The sequence below is a fragment of the Lithobates pipiens genome, unplaced genomic scaffold (genome assembly GCF_037356315.1).
Source record: "Lithobates pipiens isolate NorthernLeopardFrog02 unplaced genomic scaffold, aLitPip1_a1.2 Scaffold_22, whole genome shotgun sequence".
NCBI classification, from domain to species: domain Eukaryota; kingdom Metazoa; phylum Chordata; class Amphibia; order Anura; family Ranidae; genus Lithobates; species Lithobates pipiens.
The window spans coordinates 309,246,475-309,266,433 of record NW_027507784.1 but is presented as its reverse complement, the minus strand read 5'-3'; the positions used below and the strand labels follow the sequence as shown (position 1 = coordinate 309,266,433).

At 43.6% G+C, this 19,959-nt stretch overlaps 1 protein-coding gene across 1 annotated transcript in view; it reads right to left on the bottom strand.

Annotated features, from left to right (window-relative positions):
* PKD1 (polycystin 1, transient receptor potential channel interacting) overlaps positions 1 to 19,959 on the bottom strand; it is a 243,841-nt gene that overhangs the window by 30,291 nt on the left and 193,591 nt on the right. Inside the window, exons 25-34 of the mRNA XM_077449362.1 lie at positions 19,510 to 19,705; positions 16,546 to 16,716; positions 13,404 to 13,547; positions 13,114 to 13,324; positions 11,447 to 11,573; positions 11,240 to 11,356; positions 10,679 to 10,728; positions 8,897 to 9,102; positions 4,940 to 5,015; positions 503 to 618 (exon numbers count right to left, since the gene is read on the bottom strand). Of these exons, the coding sequence (XP_077305488.1) occupies positions 503 to 618; positions 4,940 to 5,015; positions 8,897 to 9,102; positions 10,679 to 10,728; positions 11,240 to 11,356; positions 11,447 to 11,573; positions 13,114 to 13,324; positions 13,404 to 13,547; positions 16,546 to 16,716; positions 19,510 to 19,705 (1,414 nt within the window). The remainder of the gene's footprint in view (positions 1 to 502; positions 619 to 4,939; positions 5,016 to 8,896; positions 9,103 to 10,678; positions 10,729 to 11,239; positions 11,357 to 11,446; positions 11,574 to 13,113; positions 13,325 to 13,403; positions 13,548 to 16,545; positions 16,717 to 19,509; positions 19,706 to 19,959) is intronic.

Genomic DNA, 19,959 nt, shown 5'->3' with positions numbered 1-19,959 from the left:
ACATCTTAAACCCTAAATATGGGTGTAACATGTACAGAGGGTAAAATAAGTATTGAACACCATTTTTCTAGGTAAATATATTTCAAGGTGCTATTGACATTAAATTTTCACCACATGTCAGTAACAGCCCATGCATACAAAGAAACCAAAACAAATACCTTCAGAAATTAAGTTATGGATTGTTACTGGCATGTGTTGAAAATTTCATGTCAATAGCCTTTAGAAATATATTTACCTAGAAAAACGGTGACGTGTTCAATACTTATTTTACCCGCTATAGCCTGCTCCAAAATGTGAACTTAGTCTTTGACAACTGTCTCGATAGTAAGCCATTAGACCTATAGACTTACACTGTGATATGAAGCAGTCAAGTACTACAATTATGTAGCAGAGCCTGCATTTGTGATGAACAACAAAACCAACTTTAAAACCATGTGAAAACCCCTTTTAGCTTGAAATGGTTGACATTACCAGGAATTTGTACTTTAAAATTCATAAGTACCTGTCCTGGTTGATTTGATGGATTTGACTTCTCTGGGAGGTCCAGTTATAGTTTGGCCTTTTTCGTTTAATTTATCCAGCATTATGGTTTCTGTTTTATCCGCAAAAGGGTTTGACCTGTCAAAGTAATCAGCAGTGTTAAAGTGATTGCAAATCATCACCCTGTAAACCGACCAATCAGTTGAAAATAAAAATAAAAGGAAAACATTATTGTATAGATATAAAACATCACAAATACAGGCACGAGACCGATAGCGGACAAGTGCCATAAGGGAAAGTTGAAAAGAACTTTGATGAGAGAGAGGGGGGTGGGGGGTCAGGACAAGTCCGATCATCCATTAAGGGCGCATGGCTGCATTTGATGGGGCATTTGATGGGGCACAGTGGCTGCAATTGATGGGGCACAGTGGCTGCATTTGATGGGGCACAGTGGCTGCATTTGATGGGGCACAGTGGCTGCAATTGATGGGCACAGTGGCTGCAATTGATGGGCACAGTGGCTGCAATTGATGGGCACAGTGGCTGCAATTGATGGGCACAGTGGCTGCAATTGATGGGCACAGTGGCTGCAATTGATGGGCACAGTGGCTGCAATTGATGGGCACAGTGGCTGCAATTGATGGCACCATTTGCAATTTTTCCAGTATTTTTCTGAATTTTTCGATTTGTTTGCACCACCCCAAACATTAAGTACCAGCCGCCACTGTCTCCAGCTCCTATTTGTAAACAAATTGCTCTGCAAATAAAACAAATGATAAAATCCTTTATCCCCGCCTCCGATACCTTTGGGTGATGTCACTGTTCCTCCTGGGAAAGCGAGGAGCTCAAAATCTCACATAAGCCCATTGCAGGAGTGCATTTTAACAGTGCATTCGTAATGGGTTCAAAGCTGCCAGCTCTGCCAGGATGCCCAATGATGTTACCCATTCCTGAGTCTGAAGCTCAAATGAGTTCTTTTGGAAGGGATGGATTCACATTAAACAGACCTTCCATTTGCCATGAAATGTCCTCTATAAAGTGTATTGGAAACTAAACTTAATTTATTTTATTTTTTTATAGAATAGGGAAGGGATTGGACACCCTTCCTTGTCTGTTTTTTTACTGCTGGGTCCCTGCTGAGGAGATTTAACCATTATCCCCAAGAAAAAGAGAGAAAACCCAACATTTTTATGTTGTCACTGGACAAGAACATACACTATATTACCAAAAGTATTGGGACACCTGCCTTTATACGCACATGAACTTTAATGGCATCCTTAGTCCGTATTGTTCAATATTGAGTTGGCCCTACCCTTTACAGCTATAACAGCTTCAACTCTTCTGGGAAGGCTGTCCACAAGGTTTAGGAGTCTATGGGAGTGTTTGACCATTCTACCAAAAGCACATTTGTGAGGTCAGGCAGTCATGTTGGACGAGAAGGTCTAGCTCGCAATCTCTGCACTAATTGATCCCAAGGGTGTTCTATTGGGTTGAGGTAAGGACTCTGTGTAGGGCAAACTCCCTCATCCATGCCTATATTATGGACTTTTCTTTGTGCAATGGTCCAAATCATTTGGTGGAGGGGGGATTGTGCTGTGGGGTTCTTTCTCAGGGTTGGGCTTGGTCCATTAGTTCCAGTGAAGGGAACTCTTAAGGCACCAGCATACCAAGACTTTTTGGATAATTTCATGCTCCCAACTTTGTGAAAACTGTTTGGGGATGGCCTCTTCCTGTTCCAACATGACTGTGCACCAGTGCACAAAGCAAGGTCCACCATATAGTCATGGATGAGTGAGTTTTGAGTGGAGGAACTTGACTGGCCTGCACAGGGTCCTGACCTTAACCTCTATAGAACACCTTTGGGATGAATTAGAGCGGAAACTGCAAGTGAGGCCTTCACGTCCACATCAGTGCCTGACCTCACAAATGCGATTCTGGAAGAATGGTCAAACATTCCCATAGACACACTCCTAAACCTTGTGAACAGTCTTCCCAGAAGAGTTGAAGCTGTTATAGCCACAAAGGGTGGGCCAACTCAATATTGAACCCTACGGACTAAGACTGGGATGCCATTAAAGTTCATTTGCGTGTAAAGGCAGGTGTCCCAATACATTTAGTAATATAGTGTAGGTGAAATCTTTTAATGTGGACACCTGTTCAATGACTTCTGCCTAGGAGAGGATTTCCTCTTTATTTCCGCTCACTTCTTCTTGTGTTTCGAGATAGGAAGTGAAGGATAACCTTCCCAATGCAACATGGACAAAAAAACACAGAGAGTGGTTTTAACTAGGGTTGCACTGATACTAGTATCGGTACCGATACTGAGTATTTGCACAAGTATTGGTACTCATACAAATGCACCGATACCTGAAACCGATATTTTAAGGCTCGGCTCTTTAAGCTGTCAGTGGGTCTCCCCAGTGTTAAAGAAGCCCAATTGGAGCTGTCATAAAAAAAAAAAGCACTATGTTTATTACCAACATTGCTCAGCCCTGAAACACTAATGCCGCGTACACACGATCAGACTGTCCGGCGGACAACCCGCTGGACTTTCAGAACGAGCGGACCTGCCCACACACGAACAGACTTTTTTCCGGTGGACAAACCACAGGACTTTTGGCAGAGGTCCGCCGGACTTTCCAAATGAATGGACTTACCCACACACAGAGTAAGTCCGTTCATTTTGAACGTGACTCCAGGTAGACGGGACTAGCGAAGGAAATCAATGTCGCTGCCTCCATCGGCGAGATTGACACCTCGCGAGCCCCGTCGCATGGTATGGATTTAAAGGGGAACCCCTACGTCGAAAAAACGGTGTGGGGGTCCCTCCAAAGTCCATACCAGACCCTTGTCCGAGCATGCAGCCCGGCTGCTCAGGAAAGGGGTTGGGGATGAGAGAGCCCCATCGCATGGTATGGATTTAAAGGGGAACCCCTATGCTGAAAAAACGGCGTGGGGGTCCCCCCAAAGTCCATACCAGACCCTTATCCAAGCACACAGCCCAGCTGGTCAGGAAAGGGGGTGGCGACGAGCAAGGCCAAGTGCCCTCAATATGGGGGGGTGGGTACTTTGCGGCCTTCCCACCCCAAAGTACCTTGTCCTGCGGACCCCCAACCCCAAAGCACTTTGTCCCCATGTTGATGAGGACAAGGACCTCTTCCCGACAACCTTGGCCGTTGGTTGTCAGGGTCTGCGGGCAGGGGGCCTTATCGGAATCCGGGAGCCCCCTTTAATAAGGGGGCCCCCAGATCCCGGCCCCCCACCCTATGTGAATATGGGGTACGATGTACCCCTACCCATTCACTGGGGGAAAAAGTGTCAATAAAAAAAACACAACACAGGTTTTTAAAGTAGTTTATTAGTCAGCTCCGGGTATCTTCTTCTGACTTTGGGTGTCTTCTTGCCGGGCTCCTTCCGCTATCTTCTGCTAGCGGAGGAGCCCGGCTTTCTTCTTCGCCGTCGTCCGGGGGTCTTCTTCCAACTTCGGGGGTCTTGTCCCACTCTTTGGTTCTTCTGCCGGGCCTCCGCTATCTTCTTCCAGCTCTTTTACTAGCGTTGGCCCGGTCTTCTGTCGCTGTCGCCGCCGCATTCTTCTGATGTTGACACGACGTTCTCTCCGGCCACAATGGCAGGGACGCGTTGCGCGGCGACTTATATAGGCATGAGGGGCAGGGTCACCGGGTGATGTCACCTGGTGACCCCGTCCCTTATGATGTCACAGTCCCGGGGGATGCCACTACATGTCTCTGTAAGATGCGAGTGGAGCAGCAATCCACAAGGGGTGCACATGCAGGAAGCAGCCAGAGGTGGCAGTAAAGAGCTTGACTGTGAGATGAATAACAGAGGAGCATCGCTGCTGACACGCAGGAATATAGAGACCCAGCCGCAGCTACAGAGCACCCCCCTGCCTTGTCCTGTCCCTGATAGCTGGCCTGACACCCCCCCAATGTGTGACACCCGAGGCGGCCTACCCCCCCCTCCTGCCATAGGTACGCCACTGAACACATCTGAGCCCTTGTAACACTAATGAGTCACACGACACAGGGGAGGGAAAATGGCTAACTGTGCCCAATTTGGACATTTTCACTAAGAGGTGTACTCACTTTTGTTGCCAGCGATTTAGACATTAATGGTTGTGTGTTGAGTTATTTTGAGGGGACAGCAAATTTACACTGTTATACATGCTGTACACTCACTACTTTATATTGTAGCAAAGTGTAATTTCTTCAGTGTTGTTACATGAAAAGATATAATACAATATTTAGAAAAATGTGAGGGGTGTACTGTAGATGTAGTCTTAAATATTTGTTGCTCTTTGTAGACAAAAAACATTGCATTTTAAATGAATAAAGGTATGGCAGCTTAAACCATAAAGGGCCTTACAGGGCCATAGCCATCAGAAAATAAAACACAGTATATTGAAATGTAATAAGCTGTATGGCCCCACAAATGTACTCACAGGTCTGACAAAAGATCTGTCTCTGTACGGGAAATCCTCCGCAGGTCTGGGGGGAGAGACATGCTGCTGGCTCCATCTTTACAAAATACAATAAATAACTGGTTAAGATTTAGCAGTTTCTAATATACTAAGCATCTGTTGTTTCCATGTTTTTTTTTAAGGATTAAAATATCATGTTAAAGAGGAGGTCCACCCACCCCTACAAAAATTAAAAGCCAGCAGCTACACACACTGCAGCTGCTGACTTTTAATAATAGGAAACTTACCTGTCATGGAGTCTGATGGCGGCATAGCAGCTGATGTTTCCATCAGTTGTCGGGTGCTACCACTGGCATTGCCAGTAAGGGAACCCGGCCGTGTAGCATTACGGCTTCACGTCGGGTCCCTACTGCGCATGCGGGAGCCACCGCTGTGCTCTCTAACTGGCCCGCCAGTAGGGGAAGGAGGAGGGAATAGGAGAGAGCAGAGCCACCGACGTAATTCGCTGCGGCCTGGACTCCCATAAGTGGGGACAGGATATCTGTCATAGACACAGGTATCCACTCTGCCCGAAAGGTGCCAAATGTGGCACCGGGGGGGAGAGACAAATGAGCAGAAGTTCCACTTTTGGGTGGAACTCCACTTTAAGGTAGCAACATGGAAAGTTGGACCACTGGTTTCACACACAAGCAGTGGTTCGGGTCTCCTAACATGGCTCCAAATAATGGCACTGTTTACAGAGCTAAAGTGCTATCGATTGGAGCAGTGTGTAGGGGTGTGTCCGACCATATCTCCAAGATATTTCAATCCTTGTTGCAGCTTTTAGGAACTTAAAAAGGAAAAAATAGTGTATACAGTTAGGTCCCTATATATTTGGACACAATTTTTTTTTTTCAGGTATTTAACAAAACATATTCAAGCTATAGTTATATAATGCATATGGTCTGAAAGTGCACACTCTCAAGTTTATTTGAGGGTATGTACATCCAAATAATAGGAAGGGTTTAGAAATTAAAGCTCTTAGGAATAGCCATCCCCCTTTTTCAAGGGACCAAAAGTAATTGGACAATTGAATCAAAAGCTGTTTCATGGCCAGGTGTGGGCTGCGCCTTCATTATTTCTTCATCAATTAAGCAAGTAAAAAGTCTGGAGTTGATTCTAAGTGTGGTATTTGCATTTGTGCTGTGAACTTACATCATGGGTTCAAAGGAGCTGTCCATGCAAGTGAAACAGGCCATTGTAAGGCTTCAAAAATTAAACAAATCCATCAGAGAAATAGCAGCAAAATTAGGAGTGGCCAAATCAACAGTTTGGTACATTCTGGGGAAAGATGAACGAACTGGTAAGCTCAGCAACATAAAAAGGCCTGGATGTCCATGGAAGACAACAGTGGTGGATGATTGCAGGATCCTCTCTATGGTAAAGAAAAACCCATTGACAACATCCAGACAAGTGAAGGACACTCTCCAGGAAGTGGGCAAACAGAGCCTAAAGTATGAAAATTGTGCCTGTGTCCAAATATATATGGACCTAACTGTATCTTACTGTATATGCAGCCTGATTGAATTACAGTTATAAATAGAGAGGTCAACCAAGCTTTAAAAAAGAACTACAGGATGCTAAAAAAAAACAAAGCAAACATTCATATTCACCTTGCTGCCTAGAGCTGCAGCTGTCCCTCGCCAGCTCTAAACCAAGAACTGAGCGATCAAAGACCACTGATCACTCAGTTCTCAAGTCGGCTCTGAACACAGAGTGGCGACTGTCAGTCACCATTCTGTGTTCTGCCCCTTCAGCGCTCACTGGAGTGCCAGGATGAGGAGGGGGCAGGAGCGGCTGGCTCAGGCTCTCAGTGGTGCGTTGAGAGGCTGAGCAGACTGTTGCCTGATACAACTGAGTGGATCCGGACATTATTGTCAGGATCCCTGCAGAGCCTAGACTGGCTTGGTGACTGCTGAATTTGGTTCACAGCTTTGGCCATACTTCTCCTTTAATTACCCAGTCCCAAATGTAGATTCTTCTTTCCCTTCAACTCCCACTGGAGCTAAAAGAAATAGCTAGTATTTCCAGGCATGGGGAGCATGTGACTGTCTTCCATTCCCCCCATGATGCAGTACTGGGTTCCTGAACTGCCAGTTACTAGGCCTGAACATTGTCCTGAAGGAGCAAATAGGGAGCCCTGAACCCTGTGTTTGCTTCCATCTTTAAGCCTGCACAAGTTCCTTTTACGTTCCAAGCTTTACATTGACCTTTTACATTTCATGAGTCCTTGTCATTGAACAATCTCTGAACAACCGGATACCAATATTGCTAACAAATCCAAAACTGACCGAATTTCAGACCAAATGAAGCAAAAAGTGAAAAACGAATGCACAAAGCAAAAATATCCCAAAGCTCAAGAAGTGGCAGCCAATATTATTCGATGTGTCCCCACAAATTAAATATTGTATTAAATATTTAAATGTGGCGCTAACACAATAAATGCTAATAAGCAAGCAATGTTCACATAATCAATAAATCAATCAGGTCCATAATTATAATCCAATACGTGAAATTACAATCCAAATTCATAGAAGTGCAAAAAGTGCATGTGCAAGCAAAATCCTTGATTCCAATAATCAAAAGTGCATGTGCAATCAAAAAATTAATAATCATAAATTTGATGATAGCAGGTGTGTAGCAGTCAAGTGCAGGGAAAATATATAAATTCTTATAATGCGTATTCACAATTGCTTCCACTATCCGTAATCCATCAATACAGTGCCCCAGCCTCCCATCTCAAATAAAGACCCCAACGGGTCTAGTAGCGCTTCTGGTAATTGTGATCTTTTATAGCGGTTCCTGCTCCACTCATCTCCTTACAGGCACCAGGCAAAGGTGTAAGCAGTGGTTGGGGATAAGTATAAAGCAGTGTTCTCCCGCTGTGCAAAATATGTCCTCCACTCTCCTCCATTCAAGAATCTGTATGCATGTGATTCCAACTTTAAAGCAGAATTTCCATCTTTCTGGATATAAATCACATGCGCGCTGTGGCATGGAGCCGTCTATTCACCTCAGGCGGAGCTGGTGTGAGGGAGTAGGAGTGTTTAGCAAGACAGAGGGAAGAAAATCCTGTGCAAGCTCTAAACTAAATTGACTTGACAGTGTTTACATAGGACTTCAGGACTTTGGACGCCTTCCTAGGACCTATGCGATAGGTCAAGACCAATCATGAGGCACCAAACGCTTTTACAGCAACAATTTGAATTGTGTCGAAACAGTGACGAGAACCGAATGCAAGTAAATGTGAATTAAACTCATCTATGTGATTTATATCCAGAAAGATGTCAATTCTGATTGGAAGTTGGAATCACATGCATACAAATTCTTGAATGGAGGCGAGTGGAGGAGACTAAGGAGGAAGTATTTTGCACAGCGGGAGAGCACTGCTTTATACTTATCCCCAACCACTGCTTACACCTTTGCCTAGTGCTTGCTCTAAAAAGAAGAGTGGAGTGGGAACCACCATAAAAGATCACAATTACTTGAAATGCTACTAGACCCGTTTGGGTCTTTATTTGAGGTGAGAGGCTGGGGCACACTATTGGTGGATTATGGATGATGGAAGCAATTGTGTATACACATTATAAGAATTTATATATTTTCCCTGCACTTGATTGCTACACATCTATAATCACTATGATTAATGCACTTTTGATTATTGGAATCAAGGATTTAACTTGTTTTTTTTGCACATGCACTTTTTGTACTTCTATGAATTTGAATTGTTATTTCACTGATTGGATTATAATTATGGACCTGATTGATTTATTGATCATGTGAATATTGCTTTTGTTGTTTTGTTGCTTGCTTATTAGTAATTTATTGAGTTGGCGCCACACTTATATATTTAAGACCAAAAACGACATTCTTTTCTGAGTATGTTGTCTACTCAAACTTGCTCATTTCATGTTATCACTTCCATCCTTGTAAGCTCACCTGATGCTAAGAAATGGCGTGGCATGGATGGGGGAAGGCCTAGCACCACATTGTCCTCCTCACTGGGATGGTAGCTGCCATCTAACCCAAGGTGTTGACTACTGCGGTGTTTCTCCAGTTTCTGGATGCTGTTTCCCATGATGGTCGGGTCACTTAGTAGGTCTGGCCAGCTGAGCATACCATCATTGGCACTCCACTGAATGAAACTGCACAGATAAAGACATACAAGTTAACCATACCTTCCAACTTTCTGAGATATGAAAGAACTCCTGTTAGCACAAAGAATGTAAATTTTTGTGCTAACAGTTTATTTATTTTTTTTTACCACTAGTTTTCTTCATATTGGGATTTTTAAAATAACAAATGTGAAGTTTAATAAAACGTTTAAGGTAGTTTGACACCTTTTGGTAAATCATAAAACTTTTTTATAGGAGGTCAATACATCAAACCAAAAAGAGGAAGAACTGAGGAGGAAAGAGGAACAGAGGAATTTGGCACCATAAGGAGGACATTCCATCCAAATGAGGGACAGTTGGGAGCTATATTATCATAATTGGGGAAAAAAACTACAAATCTATTAATATATGCAGCAAAAGATTATGAAATCCAGGGGACCTTTTGACATAGTTAACCTCTTTGCTCTGAGTGCATGCAAATATGCGGTCTCTCAACGGCCGGACCTTGGCGCAGAGTACCCGTATATTTGTGTGCAATAGCGCTGATAGAGCTGTGGCAAGAGCGGCTAACTGAAAGCTCCCTGTGACCTGGGAAAAGTGTGTGGGCCGCTCAGGCTCGATAGGTAGGGGGGAATGTAGACAGTGCATCCGCAGCTGCTGCTAGAGTGCTGACAGGGGATGCAGCCCATCCTGGCTCCTGCAAAGATTTAAAGGAAGAAAAGTAACCCCTGGAAGTCGCAGATCTATCCCCTATAGGGATAGGGAACTAATGTGTATGGGGAATATTACTCCCCATATGCATGAGTTCCCTATCCCCATGGCTAAGCTCTGGGGGATGGAGTGAAATGCATTGGGGACTGGTTGGAAGTCCAGGCTGAGGTTGCCACTCTATTCATTGCAGCAGGACATCATAGATGTACAACCTCCATGGGTTGCCTTTCTTTCCCTTAACGGAAAGCTCCCATTTTCTGCTTGCAATTGGGAGCTTTTCGATCATGCGACTGCTGTGAGAGCCAATCATAGCGGTCATATGACCATAAGCCACGCATCCCAGCATTCTAAAGCCCTTAAAGGGCCAGCAGGCACTGACTTTAAGGGGTTAAATTGGTTGTAAACTGCTGGACATTTTTTTTCCCTTTCCTTTCCTGCAAGGTAAAGGCATAATGTACTAGTATGCATCGCATACTGGCACATTATGTGAAACTTACCTGAAAACTAAGCCTTCCAGCGATGTCATCGCTGGAGGCCGCTTCAATCTTCACCCGTCTTGCTTCTGGGTTCGCGGACTTTGGCTCTGATTCTGGCCGGAGCCATGATGAGGTCATGACAAAGGGCTCTGAAGAAACAGCACGCATGGCCGTTCCTTCAGAGCGCATTACGCCAGTGATGTCACTGGCTGCAAATACAGTAAATATCTCCTAAATGGAACAGGTTTAGGAGATATTTACACTACCTATAGGCAAGCCATATTATAGGCTTACTTATAGGTAAACTTTAGAGATAGAAGTTTACTTCTTCTTTAAATAAATGACAACAAAGAAGCAATGAACTCTGAAGACCAACGGAGATACAAGAACCACAGATAAATACAAGTCCAGGAACTCACCCCTTTGTGTCATCCACAATTATTTCTGTTTTGGTCTGGTCAGAAAATCCCTATGAAGATGAGGAAAGAGATTTCATCACCACATCAGAAAAACTTTACAATTTTGGAAATATTTACACTGATGTCCGCAACAGCATCACGTGATATTAATGGGGACATAGATTCAGGCAATCTGACCATCCATGTGATACTAGTCAGTTGTGAATGATGTAGCGCACACAGTAGAGATTTTTTTGCAGTTCTTTCAACCAGGTCCACTTTTTCATCCATTGTAGTATCTTTTTGGAATAGCTTTCTGTTTCTAGAGCCTGTGCCTTGGTGACAACATTAACATTATCCAGAAATCATAATCAGGAGTGGGCACAGTGTGCCTATGAAACTCCTGCTAGGCTCCTATAGGGCTATAAGGACGGAGGGTGCCTAGGCACTGTCACACGTTTGGTTGTGGCCTGCTGTGTCTAATCTGAAATTCTATGCCAAAGTCATACCGGCTTTATTGAATTGCTTTATCACATGTACACATGTTTTGAGAACTATCTATGAATGATGTGACATTCTCACCTCTCCATGTATCCCTGTATATGTCATAAAAGAACTCTCCATCAACATATTGTCCAGGTAGTTATCTATTTCCAAGGAGTTCTGATCGAAGTATGTGAGGGACGGCCTGACACAGGTCTGTGGGAAGAAAGTACACAGTATAGACCATGCTGCAATATATAAGAGGGACACAATTAAATGTCTACTAGTAGACACCAGTCAACTCACCTTGCTGCGAGCACGCCTGAATAGAAAGAGGATGAGCAGGTAAATGGGATAGACTAAGACACTTGTCACCAATCCTACAGCCACTGAGTCCACACTGAGGGGAACCACCTGAGACACCGCACCATCCCTGTAAGAGGGAAAAACTAGGTCTTTACTTAGTACTACAAGAAAAGGAAAGGGATTACCTTGTATTACAACCAATAAAGAGTCACCCATTGCAATAAGATAATATAACAAAACTTATAATAGTATGTAATGAAAATATCCAGATTCTTTTGTGAGCCCAACTGTGACTGGTTCCCTTTAAGGCAAACCTGTGATCTTCCCTTACATGGCAAAGCAACAGATCTGCTTTAATGTGATTCTAAAGGCAATAAAAAAAAAAATAAACATGTTATCCTTACCTGCTCTGTGGAGTGGTTCCTTCAGAGGTCCGTGCCACGGCCGTGACTCCTACGTGCATGCACGGGAGTGACGTCATCGCAGCTCAGCCATTCAAGAGGCTGCAGCCCGCAAACCCAGAAGGAAGACCGGGTGAAGATGGAAGCCTCTGCAGCGGTGACAGCGCAATGTTGGAGGGCTTTGTTTTAAGGTAAGTCTTTCATAATGTGCTAGTATGCGATGCGTACTAGCGCATCGTGCCTTTACCTTGCAGGGAGAAATATTTTTTTTTTTTTAAGTTTACTACCGCTTTAGGATAAAAAAATAATCTTCTGCCTATAGAACCACTTTAATCCCCTTCCCATTACAGAAGATGCTTACTTCTGCAGAAGGACTAAAAGCAAATACCCACTACTTCTGGATATGGAAGAGCATGTGACAGCTCTGGGCCGATCCATGCTGTCACAGGGGTGTAAGCAAAGGTAGATTTTTCTCTTAAAGTGGTTGTAAATCCTAACATATACCCACTGAAGTGAAATGCCTTAGGTGATACACCGAGATTAAACAAATCCTTCTACATAAGTTGTACTTATTTATCTGCAGCCACTTCTCCTATACAGCCTTCAAAGTACACCGATCAAAGGCTGTTTTCTGAGCTCCAACAGAACTGAGTGCAATCTGAGACCTGAACGGAATCTGAGGCTGTCAAACACCTGCTGTGTGCTGGTGGGAATGGTGGGGGGGGGGGGGGACATCTCATGGGAATCTGATGTCGGCATAGCCAGTCAGAAGTCACTCAGGCAGATGGCAGAGAGAAGGCAGAGCAGGCAGAACTAACCTTAGGTGCTTTGGATCGAGGCAAGTATATACCAAGGGATGTGCTTTGTTCATTTTTAATTACAGAGGATTACAACCACTTTTGGTAGCCAGGGAGAAACATAAAGGCTACTACCGCTAACCTCTATGAAGAGAAGATACTAGTTGTCTGGCTGCCATGATCACCATTTTACTCCAATGCTTGGTGTCCTGATCCAGAACTAGTAGGCAGATGATGTCTAACTTTTAAAGGTTGGTGACTCTAAAGGTATTAAAACCATGGTGTCAACATAGCCAGGCAAGCAGCATTTTCAGCAAGTTGGCCATGACAGCCCCCATATTTGCCATGTGACAGGTTTCCTATAAATGGCCAAGAAAGCACCCAACAATAGAAAAAAAAAAATCCTAAAAACAAGACTAATACATTAAAATCAATTTATGTAGTCTAAGGAAAAGGGAGGTACACCCACCCATGATTCCGATCTCCCACAACGCCATACCACACCGTGTTGGCACACAGGAAGAGGAAGATCAGAACTGCACAGCAGGTGGCTCTCTGAACCCGGGTGAAGCGGCTACGTGGCGGCCGGTCCCACATAGACAGCCAGACGTGTTTCTCCGAAATGCCTCTCTGCAGTTCTGCCACAAAAATTCGAGAGAACCTCTTCAGCTCCGTCTCACCTGAAATACAAACATCCTGTCAGTGTGTATCCAGAAAATGTAACACAAGCCAACTAACGGTCATATAAAATAAACTCACTGGCAGCAAAGATTTCCTTCTCCACCCGCCGGCCACTGTCCTCCTGACCTACAGACAACCAATCATTGACTAAAAAGAAGTAGCTTTTGCTGCTTTGCAGGTCTCGGATGATAACGTGTTGCACATACCAAGATGGACTGAGCCCTGAGACCAACACAGAAATATCAGCATCACAACTCTATCACACCATGAACATGACATAAAATGATTATAAACATAATTAAGGTAGACATAAACTAAGTCAATGGCATCTAGTTTGCTCAAGCACTATGCATCATAAAAAGTTTTTTTTCTTTGTTGTTTTTTTTTAATAGTATACTTGTTTTCCCCTTTTTTCATCCTTTACACCCTCAGTGCCACTGATGTCCTGCAGCCACCATCTGTCTACATGCACTCCAGCAATGGCTGCTAGCATTTTTCAGGGAGAGGCGATGGTCACAACAGTGGATCATGCCTGTGCAATGGGTGTTCAAATGGCCACAAGTAATCTCCATCTGAAGTCTGTGTGACAGGGTGACAACGCAGTGTGCAAATGGGAATGTGGGACGGAGTGTTGTCATTTATAGTGCTTCACTAAGGATCCTCAAGGCAAGGTCACCAGGCAAATTAAAGATTACTCAAATGACTTTTGAAATGTCATTAACATGTTAAAGCTTATATCAGAATTTAGTGATTGGGTTTAGAGCTACCTATTTAGCTTGCATAACATTATGTATGGACTGAATGTTGCTTATTCCAGCAGTCTGTATCCATGCTTATGAACAGATGATGTTTGTTCACAGGTCAGTGTAGAAATAACTAATCCTTGTTGCGTCTGTTCTGTCCTACTTGCATGTATTTTTTATTTGTTGTATTGAACCTCGTAAGGTTAATATTGTTCCGTAGTATGCTGACATATATAGCAGGTTTTGGGCCTTTTTTTTTAAATTCCTTTAATTAACAAAAAGTATAATTTTCCAACATGTGCAAAAATAGTGCATAACAAGGTCATGAATAGACAGACTTGCAAAATCAGTGGTCTGCAGCGCATCAATAAGCACCCAGAAAATGTCAATCTGCAAATCAAGCAACTACCGACAAATAGATAAAAATAGAAAAAATACAGCGCTATTACTGTGAGTTCCCCAGACTACGTCAATTATAGACGAAACGTGTGTTGGGAGGTTGATGCGCTGACGTCATCTTGACTCGTTTGTGAACGGGTGTATGGTAGCCGGCCGGTGCATTTTTATGGATGCTTGTTTCTACCTATTGCGTGTAAGTGCAATTTTCATTTTCTAATAAATTTACTTATATGGATTCACACTGCGATTGGCTTCTTTCCATATTTATGAGCCTGTGATTGATGTGTGCTCCTATACCTGTCGCATTTCCTGGCTTATCATTGGCAATTGGCTATGGAGAGGTGACGCTGTTGGGTTGAGACCTGGCTGTTCATTCATCATACAGGCTTTATGAAGCTTGCCTTCTGGTAAGCGCGGTATTTGTGTGGTGGTGGATCACGTGTTGGTGGTGTCTGTGCAATCAGGATTTCCATTCACTCTTCATTTCTTTGGACTTTATTGGACCATCTAATTTTCACTGTTTTTTGTCACATATGTTACACATCTTTATGTGTTGGTATCTGATGTTATATATTTATATACACATATATAATTTTTAGCGCACTGACAAAAAGAGAACATGAAAGTCTCAGAAAGAGGTGGCAGGTGGGAGTCTCCAAGGCTTAGAGAAGAAGTGCAGCATAAGAATGCAACTACGTTCAATAGGAAAAACGTAAATAAAAAGAGCGGGGTTGCCAGAGAGGTCCCGGAGGCCAAAGTGACCCAGACAGGGCCAGCAACCAAATGGATAAAATATAATGGCTGGGTAACTACCTTAAATGCAAGGGATATATCACCCAGCTTCATATAGGGCAGTGATGGCGAACCTTGGCACCCCAAATATTTTGAAACTACATTTCCCATGATGCATCACTACTCTGCAGAGTGCATAAGCATCATGGGAAATCTAGTTCCAAAACATCTGGGGTGCCAAGGTTCGCCATCACTGATATAGGGTATTGGAGAGGATAAGGGAGGAATGGGAAATGGCAGAGGGAGGAGGGAAAAAAGGTAAAGAAAGAAGCCCAGGAAGAAAGATAAAACCAAGTAAAACCAAGTCTCTCCCCCACCCAAGGCCAAGAAATAACAGGCCCTGAGGGCTCAGCCAGGTTGTGTTTACATATTTGATTTGGTATCTCCCTCTGTACGCCCCTCTTGTTTAATGCTGGTTAGTTTAGTCCTAGCTAAACATGTCCTGTTTCTTCTATGTTCTGTCAGTCAGTGTTAGTACCGCTGAGAGAAAGGGCTTAGGAAAGTTATTGTCTTCTTACACTTCAAAGGACTGGAAAAACATGAACTGTACTTCAATTAACTGAAGTAAAATTGTGTTGGATTCAGCTTCTGTGTCTTACTAAGGAGTTAAGCTGGCTGTTGATGGTGCAAAGTCAGCAGGTGACTATACTCTGGACATAGACCCCAAAGTGTGGACAGACTGGGTATAAGGAGATCTGGTAATGTATAAAGTGACTTTTGAAGTAGAACAGTGTCTACAAGCCCAATATATGCTACAGCAATACTTGCATTTAATTTATTTAAGTGAATTTATTAAAGTGATTGTAAACATATATTTGTATTTAATAACCACATGTTTTACTTACCTGCTCTGCACAATAGTTTTACACAGAGCAGCCCCAATCCTCCTCTTATGGGGTCCTCTGCTAATGCTCTTGGCTCCTTCCTCCTTCCGAATGCCCCCATAGCAAGCTACTTGCTATGGGGGCATTTGTGCTGGTTTGATCCTGAGCCACGCTGTGTGTGTCCATAGACGCCCTCACTGACTGTAACTGACAGCAGCAGGAGCAGGGGGAGGAGTAGCTGAGCCAGCACAGACAGTAATTCAACACTCCCAGAAGATAAGAGGGCTATGATGCGCGAGGAGGGAGCTGACCTAGGCAACCAACACTTTCTGGAGTGTCAGTTCCCTAAAAAATTCAGAGGTACATGGGGTAGATGGAGGAAGGTAGATGAACACACATTTGTTTAATGGTGAGGTTTAATTTTACAAATACTAAATATTTTATATGTGATTGAATTTTTACCTTTGTTATCGTGCCATAGGCGGATTTTCCACACATTTCCCAGGCTCTTCTCAGTGGCTATCTGGAAGATATCCACGCTGTTTCGGTGGAAGGTATTTTCACCATCCAGATGTCTGTGTCCACTTTTATTATCCACTCCATATAAGCTTATACCTACGTGGGCTGTGGTGCCTGAAATGCAGGATAGAAAGAGAATAGGGACAGTCAAAGTATAAAACTGTCCACATAGCAGATCATATCTGGGTATTGCCAGACACAATGAGAGATCACAGATTGTCCATTTAGACAAGAAGTTCATTAATGTTATGCCTGATACACACTTAATAGTTTTTTTTTTTCGTTTAACCAAAACGGACAGCTCTGGTCGGAGTCACTGTACTAACGATCTGATGTTAGTACAGCGATTTCCCTTGCTGAACTGTTGTGTTCTGACGGGGGGGGGGGGGGGGGGACACTCTAGTGAGCCAGAACACTCCAGTGAGCGCTCTCGGCCATTGGCTGAAAGTGCCGATCGGGTGTCAGTCAGCATGCACGACTGACAGGGGCTTCTGTCGGACCTGATGACATAAACATGGGCCGAATGTTGGTCGGTTTTTATTGAGCCAGCCAATGTCTCTCAACATTCAGCATGTGTGTAAGGGGCTTTGGAGTCTGCATACATATGAATACTTGCATGACCCAAGTGTTCATATTTTTCCTTAACTTGAGTAACAGCCAAGAAATACCCCTACATTACCAAGCAATTTTTGAGTTTTCAATGCTGTGTTAGTTTGACCAACAATTAGTCCATCATGCAACACTGTACCCAAAAGAGCTTTCTTCTGGTGGTATTTGATAACTGCTGGGTTTTAATTTTTTACTATAAAAAAAAGGAAAGAAAGACCAAACCTTTGGAAAAAAAAAAAATCAGTTACTCTAATTTTCTGCTAAAAATAATTAAAAAAAATATGGCAGGATAGTACTTGTCAGGACTGGGCTCAGCCCTTCCTTCTCTGAGCTGGCCGCTCAGCTGTTGGCTAACAGCCAGCTCCTATCTCCGCTTGTTAGTCCTGCCTACTTAAGCCGTCCAGTCCAGAGTAGCTCTGCCTTCACCTTGGTCAACATCACAGAAACTACCAGTATCCCCTGTGATCCTGTTCAAGACTTGCTTTGCTGACATCCCTTCTGGCTCCAGATCCTGCTTTCTGTTCCACTACATTGATCCCTGACTTCTGGCTTGGCTGACTATCCGTTCTGGTTACTGAACTTTGGCTATGCTTTGACTACGTTTGTTTATTTTAATTATTAAACAAGTGTGATTTAACTGTACTTCTGTCTCGGCCGGATTTCATGGTTTCTGACAGTACCAAATCCCCCAAAATGACTGCTTTTTGATAAGTAGACAAGGTGATCACATTTTTTTCCCCATAACTTTCTGGAAATAAAGAAACATGCTGGTATTAAGGGTAATAAACAAGCAGCTTGCGAATGGTGCTCTAGATACTGTAAATTAATGTAAAGATAATGGAAAAACAGGTGTAAAGTTCCCACATAAGAGCATTGACCGAAGCTCAGACCTCAAGGCAGCCGACACCTCCAACATACCAGAGTAAAGAAAGGGATGGTCGGCAGGGTGACAAACAATGGTAATCCTTTATTAAAAAGACATGTACAACATTTTAAAAATAGCTTATGCGTTCTGGATGCCATGACTATGGACTAACGTCCAAAATGCATAGGATGTTTTTCCAGCATTGTACGTGTCTTTTCAATAAAGGAATACAATTTTTTTTATGTCATCCTGAGTGCCACCCATCCCCTTTCTTTACCAATGTAGCAATAATATATAAAGGAGGGAGAGGTGACGAGGTTAATCCATTGGTCGCATACAGTGGCAGGATAGAGATGAAGGGGTTAGTGTTCATGCTTGGGGGGGGGGGGGGGCATGGAAGGGTTAAAAAACAATCCCTGTGTCACTGAAACAGAACACATGAATCTGCAGTTGCTGACCCATTCATTCTGTTGCCACTCACAAGTACTCCATTCTCTCCCCTTCTGTAGGGGGAAGAGGAGGTGTCAACACTGTAAACAATACCATGTGATTGCTGTGATGACCAACCTCAGCGATCACATGATACCAGGCCCCTTGGATCGGCTCGATATACAGTGAATAAGCCGCCCAACAGCTTTTTAACTAGTGCTGTTTAAAAACGACACTGGATAAATATAGGGAAGTTGTTTTAAAGAGGAAGTAAACCCTGATGGGTTTACTTCCTCTTTCATTCCCTGCAAAGGTAAAGCATAATGGACTACTATGCATCGCATGGTAGTCCATTATGTGTCACTTACCTGACACAGGAGCCAGCGAAGTCACCGCTGTCCCCTGTAGTCCGGCGCATCCATCTTCTCGGTGGGTCTCGCTGCTCCGCCGCTGTCATTCGGCGAAGCCACGATGACGTCACTCTCGTGCGTGCGCACGGAAGCCGCCACTCGCGGCATATCGCCGTTGACCGCGGCGCGCTCAGTGCGCCTGCGCACCGCTGTCTACGGAGCATGTGCTGTAGACAGCGGTGCCTGTCTTTCAGCAAATATCTCCTAAACCGTGTAGGTTTAGGAGATATTTCCTGGACCTACAGGTAAGCCTTAATCTAGGCTTACCTGTAGGTCAAAGTTGGTTGTAAGGGTTTACAACCACTTTAAGACGTACCCCAGCATAAAAGGGATTAAAGTATATTTCCACTTTTTCAGCCAAATACAAGAACATCCCGCTAAAGGTTTGTTATGGAGTCCAATACAGTATACCTAAAAATATTTTCTTAAAAAAATAATTTCTTACCGCCCTGGTATGCTATGTGAATGGAAACATGTAACAAATCTAAAGTAATGCAATTTGGCTGCAAAAGCAAAAAACACTTTTAAGCTGGACCCCAAGGACATGATTAGGCTTGCTTAGTCAAAAAAAATAAGTTATATAGTCTCACTCACCTGATCCCCGCCCCCAGCCTGTCTTCACCAGGACCTCAAATTTATAGACGCCAGCCTTCCCGCAGAATGGTATGACCCCGGCCTTGCTGACATCCAGAAGGTCTAGTTTGTGGACGATAATGGTGGCTATGGAGTAGGTGGCAAAGCAGACGGCACATGTCAGAAGCACAATGTAATTGATTCCGGGAGGTGGAGGCTGAGGAAACAGACATACATTTTTGTATAAGCGCTCACATGAAACTGTGTGCTCCTGTGTATGTTTTTTGAAGATATACATGCATATAATAGAATCCGTTACTTTATTCCAATAGATTTAACCTGTACCCTATTTTCAGTGGATCAAATAAAATTATACGTTTTATTAATTATTCCTGGGATGGGCAGATTAAATCATGGGTCTATGCTGAAGAAGGCAGACCGTGCACTCCAGCAGAAGGTGGCTTGGTATAA